Source organism: Scleropages formosus, chromosome 9 (assembly GCF_900964775.1).
Source record: "Scleropages formosus chromosome 9, fSclFor1.1, whole genome shotgun sequence".
NCBI classification, from domain to species: Eukaryota; Metazoa; Chordata; class Actinopteri; order Osteoglossiformes; family Osteoglossidae; genus Scleropages; species Scleropages formosus.
The window spans coordinates 9,522,912-9,541,185 of NC_041814.1; the positions used below are offsets into that span (position 1 = coordinate 9,522,912).

The window sequence follows — 18,274 nt, forward strand, 5'->3', positions numbered from 1 at the left end:
TGCTCCGCGGTGAACCGTTAGAGCTGATAGCGTGACAAAGTTTTACGGTTAGATTCATGCTCCTGCCGCTGTCATACAGCACCAAAATAAACCGAAGTACTTAGTCAGGTTTCATAAAATACAGAATAAGATTTTCGCCCAAACGGAAGAGCTCGTTCTGTTCTCCATTCATTGTTCCAACAGAGGAAAACCGTGAAAGACAGCGACAAATGGATGGCGAATGAAACGAACATCACGTAACATTCCTGAACCCCAACTTTAGCCAGATATTGTCTTCTTGCTGTCGGATTAAACCACCATTCATTCCTGAAGACAAGCTTTAAATGTTAAAAGCTTTCATGGCACTAATTTTAAATGTAAAAATCTTCCAGTGACATTAATTTCATTAAACTTAATGAAATGTCACTGGAACATTTTTGACTTAAGGGTACAATTTACAGCATAAATATTGCTCTAGTTACATCACAATCATAATTAACCGTTATCAATATTTATGTAAGTATGGCGTGACAGTTTCATCCTGTGATGAACCTGAGTTTGCCTTCCACATTAGTGATGTGCTTATAGAAATAAAAGGTGTATTAATCGCGGTACACACCAGGCTGTACCACCTTCAGCGTTAAGGTAGACTTCTGCGGAGATCACGGCTGCGAGACTCCGCCCCTTTCCTACGTAGTACGGCGCTCGCGCGCTGACGTGTTGCTCAGAGAGCCCAGCTGGTCCGCTGGACGCCGACGGAGAGCAGAAGCGGCTGTAGGGGTACAGCAGCGACGTTACGGAGGGAAAAAGAAAGCAAAACGAAAACGACGCGGTTTAAAGCCCGAGAGTGTTTGCTCTGAAGTTGCGAAAGAGTGTTTCTGGGAGGGTCGTCCGCAGACTCTGTCTGTGTTGCCCTCTGTTTTGTTGTCTTCCTTCAGGCTTCTCGGCTCGAGTCGGCGCGGTCTTTGTGTTGAGACGGTTTGTTTGTGTTGTGCGGAGCGGCTCCCGCCCGGCGCTCCAGTCTTCCGCGATGAGCAGGGGAGCCTCTTACTTTGGGATTCGCCCCTGAAAGCCTTCGCTTCGGCTGCGTGTCTTTTGTGTGACCGCCTGCAGAGAGAGAAGTTGTTCCGCTCACCACGAAGTGAGAGAAGAAGGGAGACGCCTTTTTGGCGGAGGAGATGGGCAATTGTCTGAAGTCTCCCACGTCGGATGATATCTCCCTACTGCACGAATCCCAGTCGGACAGAGCCAGCTTCGGGGACGGGCCGGACCCGGACCAGGAGCCGCCGCCGCCATATCAGGTAGGTCACCGTCTTGGAACGAGCCGCAGGTGAGGAGGCGAATGAGGAGCGGGACTCACTGTGTCACTCGTAGCCAGGCAGCCTCAACTTAACCTCCAGGCGCGCTCACACTTTACGTGTGTACGTGACAACGCGTCCGCTTTCGCATGTTTCGCCGCGCAGAAGGTGGAGGTAAAAGAAAGACGATCGGAAGTTCAGACGGCAGCGTCTGTCCCTCCAGCCAGGTCGTTCTCTGTCTGTGTCTTTTTACCCGAGGAGGAAGTTCTTCGAGACGAGGTGGAGCGGCGCAGCCCGCGCCTGGAGCTGAGGCGAAGCCGAGCGGCGCACAATGGAGGAGCGGCGCTCTTCTTTGTTTAACCTCGCCTCGCGCCAGGCCTCCGCAGCTCGTCTGCGAACGCGCTCGCGCACCTAGACTAGTCTAGTCGCGTGGCATCGCGCGCGCCGCTCCGCGAGAGCTGCAAAAGAAGACCGTATGGGCGCGGTGGCTTCGCAGAGCAAAGCGCGCAGCGTGGCTGTGTGTGTGTGAGAGCACGGACTGCGTGACTGAGCGCTCGGCCGCCTGGATAAGCGGCCCGCGCCTCGGAGAGTCTCGCTCGGTGAAAGAACGCTTCCATTCGGGTGTGTTGTTGGTGTGACTGAGCGGCTCCGGCACGTAGGGTCGCGTTTAGCCTTAGGGCCTGCTGCTGCTCTCACCTGAGTCACTGTTCGGGTTCGAATCCCCTGGCCTGATCCAGGTTCTTATCTGAATCGGTACCCCCCCCGCTGTGTTAATAACAGAGTCGGTCTCTGGGAAGTTGACTGTCGGACAGTGAGGGTTAACCGTTAAATAAAACGTTCATTCCGTGTTATTCCACTTCGCGCATCTTTAGCTGTGTGTGTATTTAAAATGGGATAAGTGTTGACTTTACCTTTCTGTTAGGCCACAATGACCAAACGCGTTTTTCCTGTTCTTGCTCCTTTTTTTTTCCTCCTCCTCTGATTGTGCTACAACCCAGACAATTGTCTCCATTTCCTGCAGATGTTTTGCATGCTGACAAGGAGTGTGTTTGGAGCGCAGACTCGCTGTAATAATAGCATCTACTGGGTTCCCCTGCCGCCCACTCACTGCCTGCCTTTCCTTCATTCCCATTAGGAATTGAGTTGCCCCGTAAAGGAAATCTGTTCACATTTTCTTCTTGGGAGAAATAAGTGTCAACTGAGCAACTTTTCATATGGTAGTTGCACTTTGAGTTTGAATGAACTTCGTGTACTTTCGCTTTATACACAAACACAAGCATATCTTGAGATCTAATGTGTGGTAAAGTCTAAATGAATTGAAGCAACGTGTGTCCTCAAACACTTAGAAATGTGCAAAATAAATGGGTTTTCCTCGTGGAGTTCACCAGCCCGGTTACGGACGTGTACCGCGCGAGCTCGTCGTAAGCACAAAGTTTGAATGACGTGCGACGAAAGAGAAAATCCGGGCCCGAAGTAGGAATCTAATCTGGTTCTTAAGATGCGAGTTGAGAGTTTACTGAGCTTATGACTTAGTGTTGTGGCGCTTACGCAAAGTGCGACTTTGCATAACTCTTCCCAAGTCTGTTTCGGTGACGTTCTCTTTCCGCTTCGGTGCGTTCGTCTCATGACTGACTTTCCCCTTCGAAAACTTTGCAACATCCCGGTACGATTCCACGATGTGCACTCCTCTCAACTGGTCCATTCTGGGGTTATTTGGCTGTGTGCCATTGGAAAGGCCTTAAATTGTTTATATATAGCATGTACTTGGAGTGCCAGTGTCTTTGTTACTCTTAGGGTCTTAAATGGCTTACATTATTACCCCTTATCTATTTATTTAGCTGTCTGTTTTAAAAGGGCCATTGGAGTTCAGATCGTGTTCTTGGTTGTAGTTACAGGCCTGGCTCCTGCACTTTGACTTTCAACCTTTTGGTTTGAATTCTAGTTTCACTGCTGTGTGAGGGGTTTTTTTTTTGGGTCACATGGGGGGGTCATGCTAAAGGGTCAAGGCGTTAGAAATGTGGTCTTTTGTTCGGTTACGTTTTCATCTGTCAAGCTTGTCAGCTCATACATTTTACAGCTGTTAGTCTTCCTTTGTGTTGTGGTGTGTCAGGTTGTGGTGATGTCATGGGGGTATTGTTGATTTTATTTTAGTGTTTAAAAAAAAAAAAAAAAATGATGCCCCATGCCCTAAGGAGTGAGTTTATTTTCTGAAATTTCTTCAGTGACATCTTTCCTGTACGACCAAGCTCGCGAAGGCGTGTCGTATCAGCTGGCGATTCTGCGATCTGACCTTCTGTGTAATTAACAGAACCGTGTGAGTCAGCATATTATCTGAAGATTGCACTACGTACAGGACGTCAATACCAGGTGAAGCATCGGAGTTTTACGTCTAACTTCTGTCACGTCTTGTTATCTTTCAAGCATTTGTTTACAAAATAAATCTGAGTTTACATCATGTCAAAGTCTGCCTGGCCAATATGTAATTAGTGTTTGTGTTTGATTTGAGTGTTTTTCCATGAATAATGTATGAAATTAATGTAATGATAAAGCCCTACTGCACTGCATTTATGTATATTTATGTCCTTATGGTTTATGTAGCACAGTATAAGTTTGTTAGCTTCGATAGGGTAGTTGTGCAGAACCGCATCGGAAGTTGAGGAATACCTGTAGTGGTAGTGTAATTTAAAAGACCAGTTTAAATGACTTAAAATTTGGTTTTACTTAGTCATTCATTCAATAGTTGAGGACATTTGAAGTCATGATGTAGTGTGTCAGTGACAGAACACACACCACTTCAGGGCAAAAAAAAAATAGGACTTTTGCTGTTTTGTGAGAGTTAGATGCATCATAATTTATAGCACTTTATATTTTTATCATAAGCTGAGCATGTTCTGCAGTGTCTTGACAAACCAATTTAAGAAAATATGAATTTGTGAATGAGAATGAGGGTGTCTAATCCATATCATTACAGCTGATTTGCCAGTCAACGTAGTTTTTTGAAATTGCTTTCTTCTTATTTCCTTTGTACTTCCAGGTATAGGAACATAAATCACTGAAAAGTGAAAGGCACTGTCTGGTCTTTATGAGTATTACATTTGCTTTCATTGTTCTCCTTGTTAAACAAGTTGGAGTAGAGCCCTTAGAGGTGAGGAATTGCACGTCTGTATTACATTTATTTATTTAGCTGATGCTTTTCTCCAAAGTAACTTACAATGTTAAGATACTTAAAATTATTTGCCCATTTATGCAGCTGGATAATTTTTTGCTGGAGCACTTTTACGGTAAGTATCTTGCTCAAGGGTAGAGGTGAGCCTCGAACTTGCAACCTTTGGGTCCAAAGGCAGAAGCATTAACCACTACACTACCAGCTTCCCATTTATACTGTACATTACATTAATAATTTTACATTTAAGATAAAGCCTAAGTTTATGGCCTGGTTTTTGATGCTACAAGGATCTTCTGCATAATTGGGTCAGTGTTTCTGTTCCTCTTACTCTGAACTTCAAACTATTTAAATAAGGACAACCTGACTAAGAGTAAGAACTATGACAATTAGTAGACTCAAATATCCCTCTTTTGTTGCAGTACATACAGGTAACTGCAGTGACCACCTGTATCATCCAGTAGGGCTGATTTCTAACTTGATAGTGTAGACCTTATTGCTGTATAAGAACAATCCATGTTACGTGCAAGGAAGTACATGGGGAATAGTGCCTTGCTTTACCGGAGTGATTCAGAATTGGAGTATGATCTTTTATTAAATCGGGGAACACGGTCTGGGCAAAAATATAAGCAAACAATACAGTAAATTTTTAAAAAATGATTTTAGATTTACATTTATCTGATGCTTTTGTCCAAAGCAACTTAGTGTTAAGGTCACAATTATTACATGTTTACAATCATTTACCCATTTATACAGCAGGGTAATTTTACTGGAGCAATTCAAGGTAAGTACCTTGCTCAAGGGTACTACAGCCGGAGGTGGGGATTATACCTGCTGTCTTTGGGTGCAAAGGCAGTAGCTCTAACCACTATGCTACCAGCTGTTCCTAGATCATTTTTCTTCGTTGCTTATTCATTGACACTCCTTTGACTAAAAGATGACGGTATGAGTATCTACGTCAGAATATTAGTGTTTCCAAAAAGGCTGCAAGTGATGTTCTTGTCACAGCTCCTAGGCAGGACGAGAGAACATGGGCTCTGTTCCTGGCCGGTCTGTATGGGGTTTGCATGTTCCCTCTTTGTTCGTATTGGTTTCCTCTAGGTAGTCCAGTTTGCTCCCACTGTCTGAAAACATGCAGTTCAGGTGAATTAGTGACATTAAATTGCCTGTAGCACCAGCCATTGGTTAGGTAGTGTTGGTGCCAAGCCCGGGTAAACGGCGAGGGTGATGTCAGGAAGGGCATCCGGCCATAAAAATCTCTTCTCTAACCACAACTCCAAATTCTGCGACTGGGTTCTCTTCAAACTGAATAGTGGTATTATTAGCTTGTTCCTTTTGGCCTGCAGAATAATTGGCCAAATATAACAAAGATAGTGAAATAGATTCAGAAAGGCCCAAGATGATGTGACACCCTTAGTGTCTTTAAGGTCTCCTTGGTGTCTCTAGTTTTAGAGATTTAAAAAAAAATTATGTGGGACTACAGGAACGCAGATGGACGTTGAGATTTCATGCCTCTTAGAAAACTTATTTTTTTGTTGATAGTTCTTAAGTGGGGAAACTTGAGTTACCTTGAACTACCGTAGCCAGAACTGCAGATGATTTGTTTGATGTCTCTAATTCTAGATGTCTTTGACATCTAGGTGTAAACTAAGAGGAATTTGTCAGCTTGGACAGCTTGTTGGTGACATGACTGTTAAAATGTGTCGTACATAAAACCATCTTTTAACGTTAAAGCTTGTCTTTTGGTAGATGGTGGGCTGCAAATCAAAGCCTTGGTTGTAGCCTCCAGCCATGTAGGAGCATGCCTTGCATACTTCCCCAGTCCAGCCTCCCGTGCTCTTCAAACTATGTGATTATAAAAAAACACTCTGGTGCTCATGAATCAGCTCTTTCTTTGCCGTAGCCAGCTAGTAGTCTGCACAAAGGTATAGAGGCACAAGATCTGCATCTGAGCAGTAGTGTTAAGAAAAGCTGCCAGACACATTGCATGTTCTTATATTTTGGTTTTATACCGGGTTCGTGTGTTGCAACTTCGTTCGTAACCCGACAGAGGAAGTTGCCCAGTGCTGGCAAACTGGCGTTAACTGCAGTGCTGGAGGCACTTAGCCTCGTGGTGTGTTCTGTTCTAATGACATAGTTGTTTTCTTGATGTCTTTGTGGCAACCTGACCCACTAACTTAAATGATAAATGTTACCGCTTTTTGCAGAGATGCATGCACCTGGCTTGCAGAGCAATACAAGTCAGCCATCGCTCCTGATCGCGTCATGGAGCGACAGTCCTCTGACTGGGTGGGTTAAATGTCAACAGGGTTTCGTTTTGACACTTTGAGATCTGTAACACCCAAAGATGGAACTGCCCCTCTAGGAAAACGGTGAATTCTCTTCCGTTAGTTCCAAACATTGTCATGGTGCTGAGCACTGTGTGTTCAGTTCATTATCAGCGTTATGTGGGAACGGAAATAACAGGCTTTCGTATGACGTTGCCTTGAGCAGCATGTGTGGAATGTGTTTCCGGAGGTGCTCGTTTGGACGTCCATGTGGGTTCCTCTGAAATAAAAGCAGTACACTTTGTTGATGGAGGCATTTTACTTTTGAGGATGGTCTTGATCATGTGTGATGTTGAAAAGTTTCCTCTTTTGCGGTACGAATTGAGAAGGGAAAGTGCCGTGTATCAATTTGCAGTTTGTCAGTTGGTTTATTGCTGTGTGATGTCGGCAGACATTTGGAAGGTAAGTGGCTGGGGGGGGGGGGGTCCTTAGTGCTATTCTGCAATACCTAGTGTTTGCTGATGGAAAGCCGTTCCTCCCGGTTAGTCTGTAGCTCTGTCGGAGGAGGAGAAGATGCCTCTGTTATTACTCTAGTCTGCTGCGATGGAGGATGTCTACACTGTATGAAGGGCAATTGGAAAAGCAGCTGTCAGGTCTGCTGACTCATCTTTGTGCAGCTGGGCCACAAAGTACCTCCTTTCTGCAGTGACCGGGTGTTCCACCACAGCGGTATGAATTTTTAAAAAAAAATATTTATTTATTGGGGGTTATCTGGCCTGCCGTTTATCACATGACTTTCCTCTCAGTCCTTTTCTCTGTCTACAGCCCGCTTCATTAATTGTACGGGTTCCATCACAGAGCTGTTTCTCCTCAGTTTTGTGGTCCAGTTAAAACTTGCAAAAATTATGAAAACAGTAAATTAAGTCAAGAGTTGATGATCTTTACAGTCTGGAAACATGGCATGTGCTTCGGGTTACGTTTAGGGAGTGTGTTGGTGTATTAGGACAGAGTTATAATAAGGTACGCTAGGAGGACTCTTGAGTTCCAGGACTTCCGAGGCTCTGCGTGACTCTGTCCATATAGTTCCTCCACAGCTTTGGGGAGTCATAGGTGTCTTCACACAAACTTCAGAATCCCTTTGCTTGCCAAATGTTTCCGTGGTTATGCCCATGGGGTGGCATTTGGAGCTGTGCATAAACGTTTCACTATCGCCTGTCACCCTAATCTTATTTCAGGAGGTTTTTTTTTTTTTCTTTTCTTTTTTTAAATGCACAAATTACTTTGTCAAGTAACAGACCCCAGCTTATATTTTTGAATTTTCTGAATTAACTGAAAAAATATTCTTTAAAGAGAGACCAATTTTAAGCACAGCCTGAGTTTCGTTTAATTTTATTTATACTACGTTGCATCTGACGAAAAGAATTAAGATAGTTTCTGTAAGAGTAAATTGTTCTTAATTGAATAAACAGATAAATTATAGCCTTGCAGGGTGGTGGTGATGTCACTGGTGATTAAGTAGATGCTGCTGAAAGCTTGTCCCTCCCTGGCTGAGTAATGTTCTTCATCTCTGCCTCGAAGAAAGTCTCATTGACCAAAAAGGCTTGGCGCCCTTTAATGCATATGAAGATGTTACACGGGACGAAAGTTGAAATTTTGTGTCGTAATACAAAAAAACATCACCACATTTTGCAAAACACTCTCTTGATCTTAACTTATAGTCTCTTCTGTGTTATAAAAGTGTTTTGACCTCACTGCACACCTTCGTGGGATGTTTCCGGGGACATCTTAGCTATTTTTTGAAGGCAAACCCTCTCCAGGCACTTTGATTTATTCCAGGAATGTAGTAAGATACAAATTTACTCAACTGAGGTACATACAACTATCCAAGAAACCTTTATCAAAGAACTTTGATTTCTCCCCAGCTCCTTTCTTGATGATGTTTTCATACACAGACTATCCCACTCTTACATATTTGGCAAAGAAGTGTATTTTAATGCTGTGGTCTACACCTGAAGCTCCTTCTCCCACTTGAAAAATTGGCATTTGATTTGTATGACAACTCCAATGAATTCTGCATCATCTGGACACCTTTCTAGAAGTTATTAGAAAGTGCACCATAATCATACCTATGATAAAATTGTATCCTTTTGACCCTGTGCTCTCATTCTCTGTATGTGAACATATTTGCTTTTTCTCTCTGTAGTTTGTCTTTATGCTGTTAGTAAAACCAACAAAAAAAAAAAAAATGCGCTTTGAACTTCCTGAATCTCAAGTTCCATACAAAGAATATATTGGAAGGATGCTCTTTCACTACCGAATTAAACATTTTTGGTATGAGTAAACGTATCGGTCAACATGAAAAAGTCGAGAGGAACAAGCTGCTAACCACTGATGGCCAGTGCTTGGCGTGTCCCCCCCCAAATGTCATTTCAGTTTTTGTGATAGACACCTTGGATTTGTTTGTAGAATCTATTTTGTTGATGCTTTTAGTGTCACATGGTACATGCTGACAGCCCCGTTGAATACTTTCATGCAGCAACCAACCTACGTATGCTGGTGGCATTTGTCGTGCCCTTCCTACACAGCTAAACGAGAGAGCCTGGCTTTAACCCCTTGTCTTGTTTTTCTCATCTGCGTGTGCGCACGTTGTCTGCTTGCTAGAATTTAAGATGTTTTCATCACTCTTATCACATTGGCTTTTCAGCTTGTCACCTAGCCCACGGGGATAGCCTGTCTTGGATACATTCCAGTTTGGAATAACAGGTACTTTTAAAAAGCATGTCTGTTTATTCATTTAGCCGATGCTTTTTTATTTTTACAAAAACGCACAGTGTTAAGGGTAAGTATTTTTCTCAAGGGTACTGTAGGTGGAAGTGGGGTTCGAACCTGTCGCCATTGGGTCCAAAGGCAGCATCTCTAACCACTACACTACTAGCTGCCCTATGTAATGCAGAACTGATACAAGTGCTTATTGGCACTCGTTCCTCTGTCTTGGGGGTTTTCTTTTTGTGCACTTTGGTACGTGAAATACCTTCCGTTTTAAAGTGCAGTTTTCTCACCAGACTAACTTCCGGAAACAGCCGATGTCTTTCACCCATGCCTGCTAATGCTTTAAGTGGTGTTTGGGAAGAAGGAACTGTCGGGATGTGTCCAAGAATATATCACATCTAGGATTTCATGGGGTTAGGGTTGGAGAGACAGGAGACATTGTGCATTTTGGGCTTTGAAAATCGGAAGCCAGTTGTTCCTTACAGTCACGTCTTTGTCGTCATCTGTATGTGGCTGGCAGCACTGCAGCGAAAGGAATGTCTCCTTGCCTGTGTCTAGTGTGTCGGTATTTTAGATCAGTAGTCGATATGCTGTTTGACCACATTAGCTGTGGGAGGGGAAGCAGTGTGACGTGCGCCCACGTTGGCACTGATGCATGGCCGCGCCTCTGTCCCACGATCTCTTCTCGGCTTCTGAGGAAATTCCTCAACCGGCAGACATGTTGCGGAGCTGCCTGTACTTTAAGTCATAGAGGAAACATGCCGGGAAGTAACTGGAGCCCAGTGCCCTCCCCTCAGGCTGTCGGTGTGCATTTAAAAAGGCTGAATATATCTGGGGTGGGTGGGTTGGCGCTGAGGTGGCAGTGATGCTCCAGCCCCCACAATTGAACATGGGTCCTGAGAGGACTATTATTTATTTATTTATTTATTATATGATCAAAGACACATCTTCAGCAATATAGGGCAAGCTTTAAGCTCTAAAATTGGCTTCGTGTAGCCGGAGTTTAACGTCTGTGTCATCGATGTTCGTCAGATCCACTGGCGCGGGTGCGTACGTGGGGCAGCAAGCCAGCAGATGTTCTGCAGTTTCTTGCTGCTGTCCGCTAGTACCATTTTGTACATGCGTGGCCTGAATCGGCCGTGCCCGCTGCGTGTTGGTGTAGCTGGCTTTCCGGGTGGTTTAGAGGACGGCACTGGGTTAAATCTATGTAGCCACGAGCCACTGTCCTTTGTCCATCGCTTTCGCCACTCGCCTTCCGTCCAGGCCTTCGGCGACACGCCACCGCTGCTGTCGAGCAGCTGCACCACCCACCGACGGAACGGCCATCGAGATTTCATGCGGCGTTGCTTTTGTCGGCCAGAGGTAATAGGGGTCGGGTGACTGTAAAGCGATGAGCTTTTATCGTTTTAAGGAGTGTTTTGCCGGTGCTATGCGCTGTGCATTTCTCCTGATCTCAGGAGGAGGTTTGCCGCTTACAACAGGTAGGTAATTTGTTGGTGTGGAGCAGATGCAGCCAGATACAATTCTCATTGTGGTGTTCAAAGCGCAGTCTACGTAGTGTGGGCACTTGTAGCCCATACTGGTGCGCACAGTATATGAGTGCTATTGAGGTTATTTGTAGCACTTTGAAGTTTGCTCCCCATGAGAGGCCAGCTAGTCTTCTCAATAAGTTGTTCCTTGCGTTTACTTTCTTCGACAGTTGGTCTAAATGATGTTTATAAGAGAGTGTTCTGTCGAGTGTTACTTCAAGGTATTTTGGGAAATTGTTTGAAGGAATGGCATTCCCTTTGCCTCTAACTTTCAGTTTGTAGTCTGCTGAGGCATTAGTGAGGTGGAAGCAGCTACATATAGTCTTACTAGCATTGAGTTTTGAAAGTAGTCAGTTTAAAATGGAACTTAATGACATTTCTATTTTTTTTGAAGTTTTTTGCTGCAGTTAATAGAGCAATGTCATCTGCGTAGATGAACTTCTTGGACGCTGTTGTTGGTGTATCAACGGTATGTACACCAAACAGCAGGGGAACAAGAACCGATCCTTGGGGAACACCGTTTTTCAGGAATTTTTTTCTTACTGCTGTCCTTCCCTACTGTCATTGTGAAGCTTCCGTTGGTGGTCAAGGGATGATCCAAAGCAAGATTTACAGTGCGGCACACTTCTTTTCAGTCATCCTACTTCATTGACATGGAAAAGCATGTAAAATTCAAATACATACAAAGCAAGAGGTCATGTCTACATGCTAAACTCCTCTCAGCATGTAGACATGACCTCTTGCTTTGGGTGCTTTTCATTTAAATTGCTGAGCCTGTCTGCTTTCGCACTACGTGTAACGTATTTGCATTTTACATGCTTTTCCATGTCAATGAAGTAGGATGGCTGAAAAGAAGTGTGCCGCACTGTAAATCTCAGTTGACATGATACTTATCGCATGGAGCTTCTGAATACTAACCGCTGTTTAGTTGTTCATTGGGCGTTGGTATATGCATCGCCTTTGTGACATGCCTTTTGTCAGCAGGATGACTTTGGCGAAGAGATCGTAAAACCTTGTAGTGGACATCTAATCCTCTTGCTAAAACGTCTTTTTTGGCTCTTGTTTTTGTGTCGCTGTCATTGGGCAGTGGGACTGATGGCGTCGGTAACAACGAATGAGGAAAAATTTATCGTGACCTGTGCATCGCAAACGGTGTTTGCGGCTCTCTCTTGTCTGAGTCCTATAAAGTGTTTAATGTAAAATTTAGTTTGACAGTTTTGTCTTTTTGGGTGATCATTTTGTTAGGTGTCACGAGCATTTGTGTCCCTGCTCTTTCTGAAACGGGAGTGATGGACCAGTTGATGGGGCTTTCTTCCAGTGCATAAGTAGAAAAATGACAGGTCTCCTCTTTGTCACCTTGCTCTTTTCCTGCAGCTTTCACGCCACAGCGGCGACATGCAGCACAAAGAATGCTGATGGCAGCACTGCGTCCTCTGCATTACCCCGAAACAGTGGCACAGCTGTGTGCGCCACACGCTCTGCTCTCACTGCAGTCTGACTTCCCCCTTTCTGAATGTGACGGAGCGCACCTCCATTATTACTCGTATCGTTATCGTCTCACCAGTGGGTGAAGATGATGCTCTGGCTATTTGCAGATTGAAGTCCTGATGATTTGTGTAAACGTTGTAGGGTCGTAATTTTAATTTAATTTCCCCCCCCCCTCGAGTTGTGCCAGATTTCCCCCCTCTTCCATTGGTCTGCTCTGCTATTATGTCCTGTACAAAGTTGGTATCCAGTGTAAAGAAACTTTTTTTGGGAGCTTCAGCATGCAGAGCAGTCTTGTTGCTCTGAGCACTGTATGAGTAGCACACACACAGAGCCAGTACATGTTTTACAGCCTGCTTTCGCTGTCACATTTGTGGGGGGTGTTGATGGTGTTAATGTACTAATGTGAGACTAATCTGTTGACCTGCTTACAGCTCTGTGGAAACAGACGGGTTGAGGAGATGTCTTAAAAGTCTGAAATAAAATGGGGCTCTTGAGAAGGCGCCGGAGGACCCGACTTGAGCTTGGTACGTTAGGCCACTAACAGAAATGCAGCATGAGAACGTTGAGGCCATTTATAAATTAGGGGAAATTTGGATTGTCAGATGCTGTTAAATGTGAAGCAAATCAGTCTGTCAAACAGCAGCATTGTTATGGAAATGTGCTGAGTTTGAAGGCAGCAAAAAAAAAAATTTTTTTTGCTCTTTTGTGTGGAGGTCTGGCATATGTTTTAAGAATTTAAAAATAATTTGGCAGAGGCCTTTGGCATTGAGTGCTTGATGTATCTCTGCCTATGTAAACCCAGAAGGCAAGTCATTCTGATTTTTATCCGGGGCTTAGCAGAATTTTATCTGCTATCTGGAGGAAGTGTTATTCCCAAACAACTAATTGAACTTACGTATGTGGTAGTTTTGTACAGTACCCTTATGCACACATTCCAAATTGGCATGTAATGTCTTAGTTTACACACATTTTATTGCCCGTAGTTCAGTTGTGCTTATTAGCCAATGCATTTGATATCATAACCTTAAAATGTGCTTTGCTTATTTTAATGAGATTTTAATAGATGTGTTTCTGATTCTGGACAGAATAGTCAGTCACTTGAACTGAATAACCTTTGTAGTTTTAAAATCACTGATATAGCTCAATAGCAAAGTCACACTGAGTCTATAGACTCATCCGCTCATATTCGGTCTTCTGATATCTAGTTTTTCCATTAATCTGGTCTGCTGTTATTTATATCACCTCATGAATTAGTCCACGTCTTCATTCATCTGGTCTAAAAAATCCAGTCTGAACCGGTGATGTTGGGTCCGGTGCAATAAACCAAGACCACATTTGAAAATTGCATTTAAGACACTGCATCATGAGAAGGGCCCCATGTCCTCAGCTGTGATCTGCTGTTCTGCCGTCTGTCATATTGACCTGTTGCATGTGGGAGTGCGGTCACGGCCGTATCCGGGATTATCGGGCATGCTGTGCTGACGAAGGTCAATTGCGGCAGTGTTATTTCATTGGACAGTCGGAAGACGCTAGCATTTATACTGCAGAATTGGTGTGAATGCAGATGCTGCCCGAGGCTCCTGGTTCAGTCTCTTTGTATCTTTACTAATTAAAAAAAAAATCTATATGCCATGCCTGGTCACTAAACCAGGCACCACCTGTTCCTATTTGCATCCTCTATTGCTCCTTTTCTGTTTTGCACCATATTGTCTATTTGTTTATTGTAGTGCTCCGTTTCTGAGAAAAGGCTCTTGAAGGTGGTTAGTGTTCGCTAAGGTCAAGAGGATAAACTCTGCACAGGTAGCTCATGGCTTGGGGGGGAAACATGGAGACAGGCCAAGCCATTTCTCTTGCATTAGGTTTGTGTAAAACTGCGGTGCAGACTTAGTATTTACTCTGAGATGAAATGAAAGCAAGAGCTGAAAATGTCACCTCTTCATTAGTTTCCTCCAGCAGCAGCAGCCTCCTGCTTCTCCGTCTAACTCCACCACCTTCATCTCCATCCTGCCAAGTCCATGCATACAGTACTGTTGTAATGGAGTTACTTTATAATGTCACTGTTGTATCACTTTTGTGTACAAAGTATTTGTACTGACATTTTATTCCCTGCAGTGCTGGTGATAATTTGCATTTCAATACAGGCTGTGCGCGCTCGTCTACTTTAATGCCAACACGCTGTGGAGAATCGGATACCGATAAGCTCTTTTCTAGCAGATTTGAGTTCCAGTAAAAGGATTTCATACAGACGTGACATTAAATACAATCGCAACTAGGTATGTAGTGCCACCTTCTGGAGCAGAACTTCAAGTGGGTCCACAAACTGTCATACAAACTTCAGTGAGTGGAACACACTACTTTGGGTATGTGGCTTGTGATGCGATGTCCCACATCTACCCGTTTGTCCCCAGGAGCAGGCCCAGGTGCCCGTGTACCATCCGACGCCCAGCCAGACACGCTTGGCCACGCAGCTGACGGAGGAGGAGCAGGTGCGCATCGCCCAGCGCATCGGCCTCATCCAGCACCTCCCCAAGGGGGTATACGATGGCGGGAGAGACGGCTCAGAGAAAAAGATCAGAGAGTGAGTGCTGCCGTAGACCCTGCAAACTGTCATATGTACAAACGACACGATCGCTACGATGCCTACAGAACAGGGGCTGACCGGCATGCTATTACTCAGGCTCGTGCACAAAGACAGGAAAGAACGTGCTGAGCACACAGTCATGCTGTAAAAAGAAAGCACGTGCAGAATCTTGCTAAGAACTTGTTGCCTGTCAGAGTGTAATAGTACACTTTGGAATGCAGTGCTGGTGCCTCCTTTACCCTCACTTAAAATCGGTATTTTTGAGATCTTGTTTTGGTTGCATGGTCTTTGTGTGCTGTACTTGGACTCTGTGCGCTCTTACTCTATTGTCTTGTACAGTGGTGTGGATTTCCGCACCGGTACAACGGCAACTGCCGAGACTCCTTTCCGCTGCGTAAACCGTGGTGTTGCTGGCACCACGGCCATGCTAATAGATGTCTCCCTGTCCCCCTCCCTCGCCCTGTTCGTCCTGGATGTGTCTCCCTGTGCAGGTGTGTCATCTGCATGATGGACTTTGTGTACGGAGATCCCATCCGGTTCCTGCCCTGCATGCATATCTACCACATGGACTGTATCGACGACTGGCTCATGCGCTCCTTCACCTGCCCCTCCTGCATGGAGCCTGTGGATGCCGCGCTGCTCTCTTCTTATGAGACCAACTGACACACACACCCCCCCCTTCCCCGGCCTGTCCCAGCACTTTCCTAGTTTTCCCTGCCCTCTCCCCCCCTCCGACTACACCTCTGCTAGGCTGGGGTGGGGTCTAACTGTAGAGAGAAATCCTCAGATCTCCCGCCAGGACCTGCTGGCCAGGACACCCTGCGAGGGAAAGGAGACACTGCTGATGGGTGCTGACCGCGTCTGTGTGCACACGCACGTGTGTGCTCGCAAAGCGCATGTCGTGACAGCACCAGAAATCAGTCTAGTGGCTACAGGTGGAGGAAGCATCTACATGGATGTCTGTCTTGTGGGGAAAATGGACGGTTTGTTGGGAGGAGTCGTGTCTAGAGTACACTGATGTCACCTTGACTGTCTTACTGTTCCTTGGTGGATTTTCCAGCAGGAAAGGATGGATTCACCTCTCCGAAGGCGGAACAGCCTCTGCGCTGTCGACAACATTGAAGGTCTGGTGTCTGGCAGCATAGGGTGAAGCTCCACTTCAGTCAGATGTTGAAAGGGCTCACTGATCTCAAATCACATGGAACCAGGCTACAAATAAGTTGTACTCGCAAGATCTGAGTGCACAAGCATATCATTCTAAAGTAGAAATATGTACTTTTCTTGGACTTTTTTTTTTTTTTTTAAAACTCTGACATCTCGGTTCATAGAGATAATCACTCTATTTGAATGAGTTTGTCTCAAGTGTATGAATGAGGTTTGGACTTGATTTCAGCCTCAGACACCGTGTCAGCAGGTTCTTTATGACAAATTAACCCTTAATAGTAGACTGTTTGGGTTCAGCTGACGCGTTACTTCACTCGTGGTTCTTGCGTTATCTTCTTAATTTGTCGTTTAGCAAATGTGTTCCACATATAGAGCGTTGAACTGTTGCATATCTTGCAACAATCAGGAAATGTTACACATTTGTAGCTGTGAACATGGCAGATAAGATGAGTACTGCAGCATCGGTGCAGTCTTTGCCATCTTCTCCTAAGACTGAAAGAACCTGAATGAAACTGTCTGAAAGGACAGTTGTCCTTAGTTGCTGCTAGGCTTCCTGTTGTATTAGTACTTCAGTGTTGACATTGTCTTGGCTTGTGTTAGTTTTTTTTTTTTTTTTCCCGAAGAATTAAAACACATCCATTGGTGTCCCCACTCTCAGTTCATTCTTCTGGTTTATTGTGATCCTTATTTTCTTTTGCATTTCGGTTTGGCTGTTCCATCCTGCAGTACAGCCAACTCATCCTGTTAAATGTTTTTGTGTCACCGGTCTTTTGGGTGGAGCGAGAGCATTACATACATTGTAATTATACTAAACATTATGCTTTTTTTGACACGGCCATCATAGAACTGAAAATAAAACTAATAAATTCTGTATAAGGAAGTGAGAAATGAGTTCAAGTGATTATATGAGAACCGCTTGTTCTCTACTGTTGTACCATATTGTACGGTACCTGTGACTGTTAAAGTGAGTTTTTTTTTTTTTTTTTTTTTTTTTTTTTTTTTTTTTTTTTAATTTTATTTTATTTAAACTGTTTTTGCTCTGGTCATGGCTCAGTGTTTCTAATGTGTGGGAGCAGAGTGTGCAGTGATTTCAGTCTGGACCCAGGAACAAAACTCTGGAGCTAATGCAACTCTTGGAGTACTAACTTATAATAGTACTAAGGTGGCTGTGACGGTGACAGATATAATGCTGTCCTAAAGTGCGCTGAAAAATGCCATAAAAGAAAACAAAACACTGGAACTGCTGCTTATGTAAAACTGATATTTCCCACAAATGAACTAAAGGGCAAATGCCAGTTTCATAGTACAGTCACTTTGTGACAAGTTTGGAATTTAGTCATGCAGTCAACTTAGTGTTATTTACATTTATTACGTAGATATCTTAATTTTAGTTAGGATCATAAAATAAGCTTTAAGAACCCTGCTGAATGATTTTCTGAGCTTTGTCTATGAATCATGGTTGATGAGACAATGAAAAGTCAGTGTCTTTTATTGTGCAGAGCACCATGGTACAAAGAAAAGGACAAGCTTATTTCTCTGCATACTTTGTTGGCATTTCTATGAAAACTACATTAAAGGACAAAAGTTAAAACAAACCTGGTGTGTGGTTTTTTTTTTTTTTTTTTTTTCCTCTCTTCCCCCTTTACTGATGTAAGGTAGGTAGAACTTGTACTTTAAAAGGAGAGTTGTAAGGAATGGGCATGTTTGTCCATCAAGGAGAAATAATGTAAAAATCAAGGTATAACCCAGCTTTAGCATCTAAAGTACTGACTATCCTGCAGTGTCTGGACATGGCAGAGGAAGTAAGTATTTTGTGCCTGGCACCTTCATCACTCTTATCTCTCCGGGTAAGATTTTGATTGTAAATCACCCAAAGTGAGGTGTTCCCAAGGTTTGTATAATGTGCACCAGCAAAAGTTCTTAAATGTTTTTGTTGCACTTTGCCATAGATTATGGAGTCTTGAACATCAATTCTCAAAGATATCATGTTTGGATGTTCCTTCAGGTGACATTTGTGTGAAAGCTTATTTACTCAG

At 44.0% G+C, this 18,274-nt stretch overlaps 1 protein-coding gene across 2 annotated transcripts; it reads left to right on the forward strand.

Moving 5' to 3' along the window:
- Positions 1 to 728: 728 nt before the first annotated feature.
- On the forward strand, positions 729 to 17,248 carry rnf11b (ring finger protein 11b). Of its 2 annotated transcripts, none has more exons than XM_018726829.2 (3): positions 729 to 1,280; positions 14,902 to 15,071; positions 15,566 to 17,248. In XM_018726829.2, the coding sequence occupies exons 1-3, from the start codon at positions 1,158 to 1,160 to the stop codon at positions 15,735 to 15,737; spliced, it is 465 nt and encodes a 154-aa protein (XP_018582345.2). In that variant the 5' UTR covers positions 729 to 1,157; the 3' UTR covers positions 15,738 to 17,248. The 2 variants fall into 2 exon arrangements, with proteins under 2 accessions (XP_018582345.2, XP_029110782.1); XM_029254949.1 differs by lacking the exon at positions 729 to 1,280 and adding an exon at positions 6,955 to 7,169.
- The last annotated feature ends 1,026 nt before the right edge of the window (positions 17,249 to 18,274 follow it).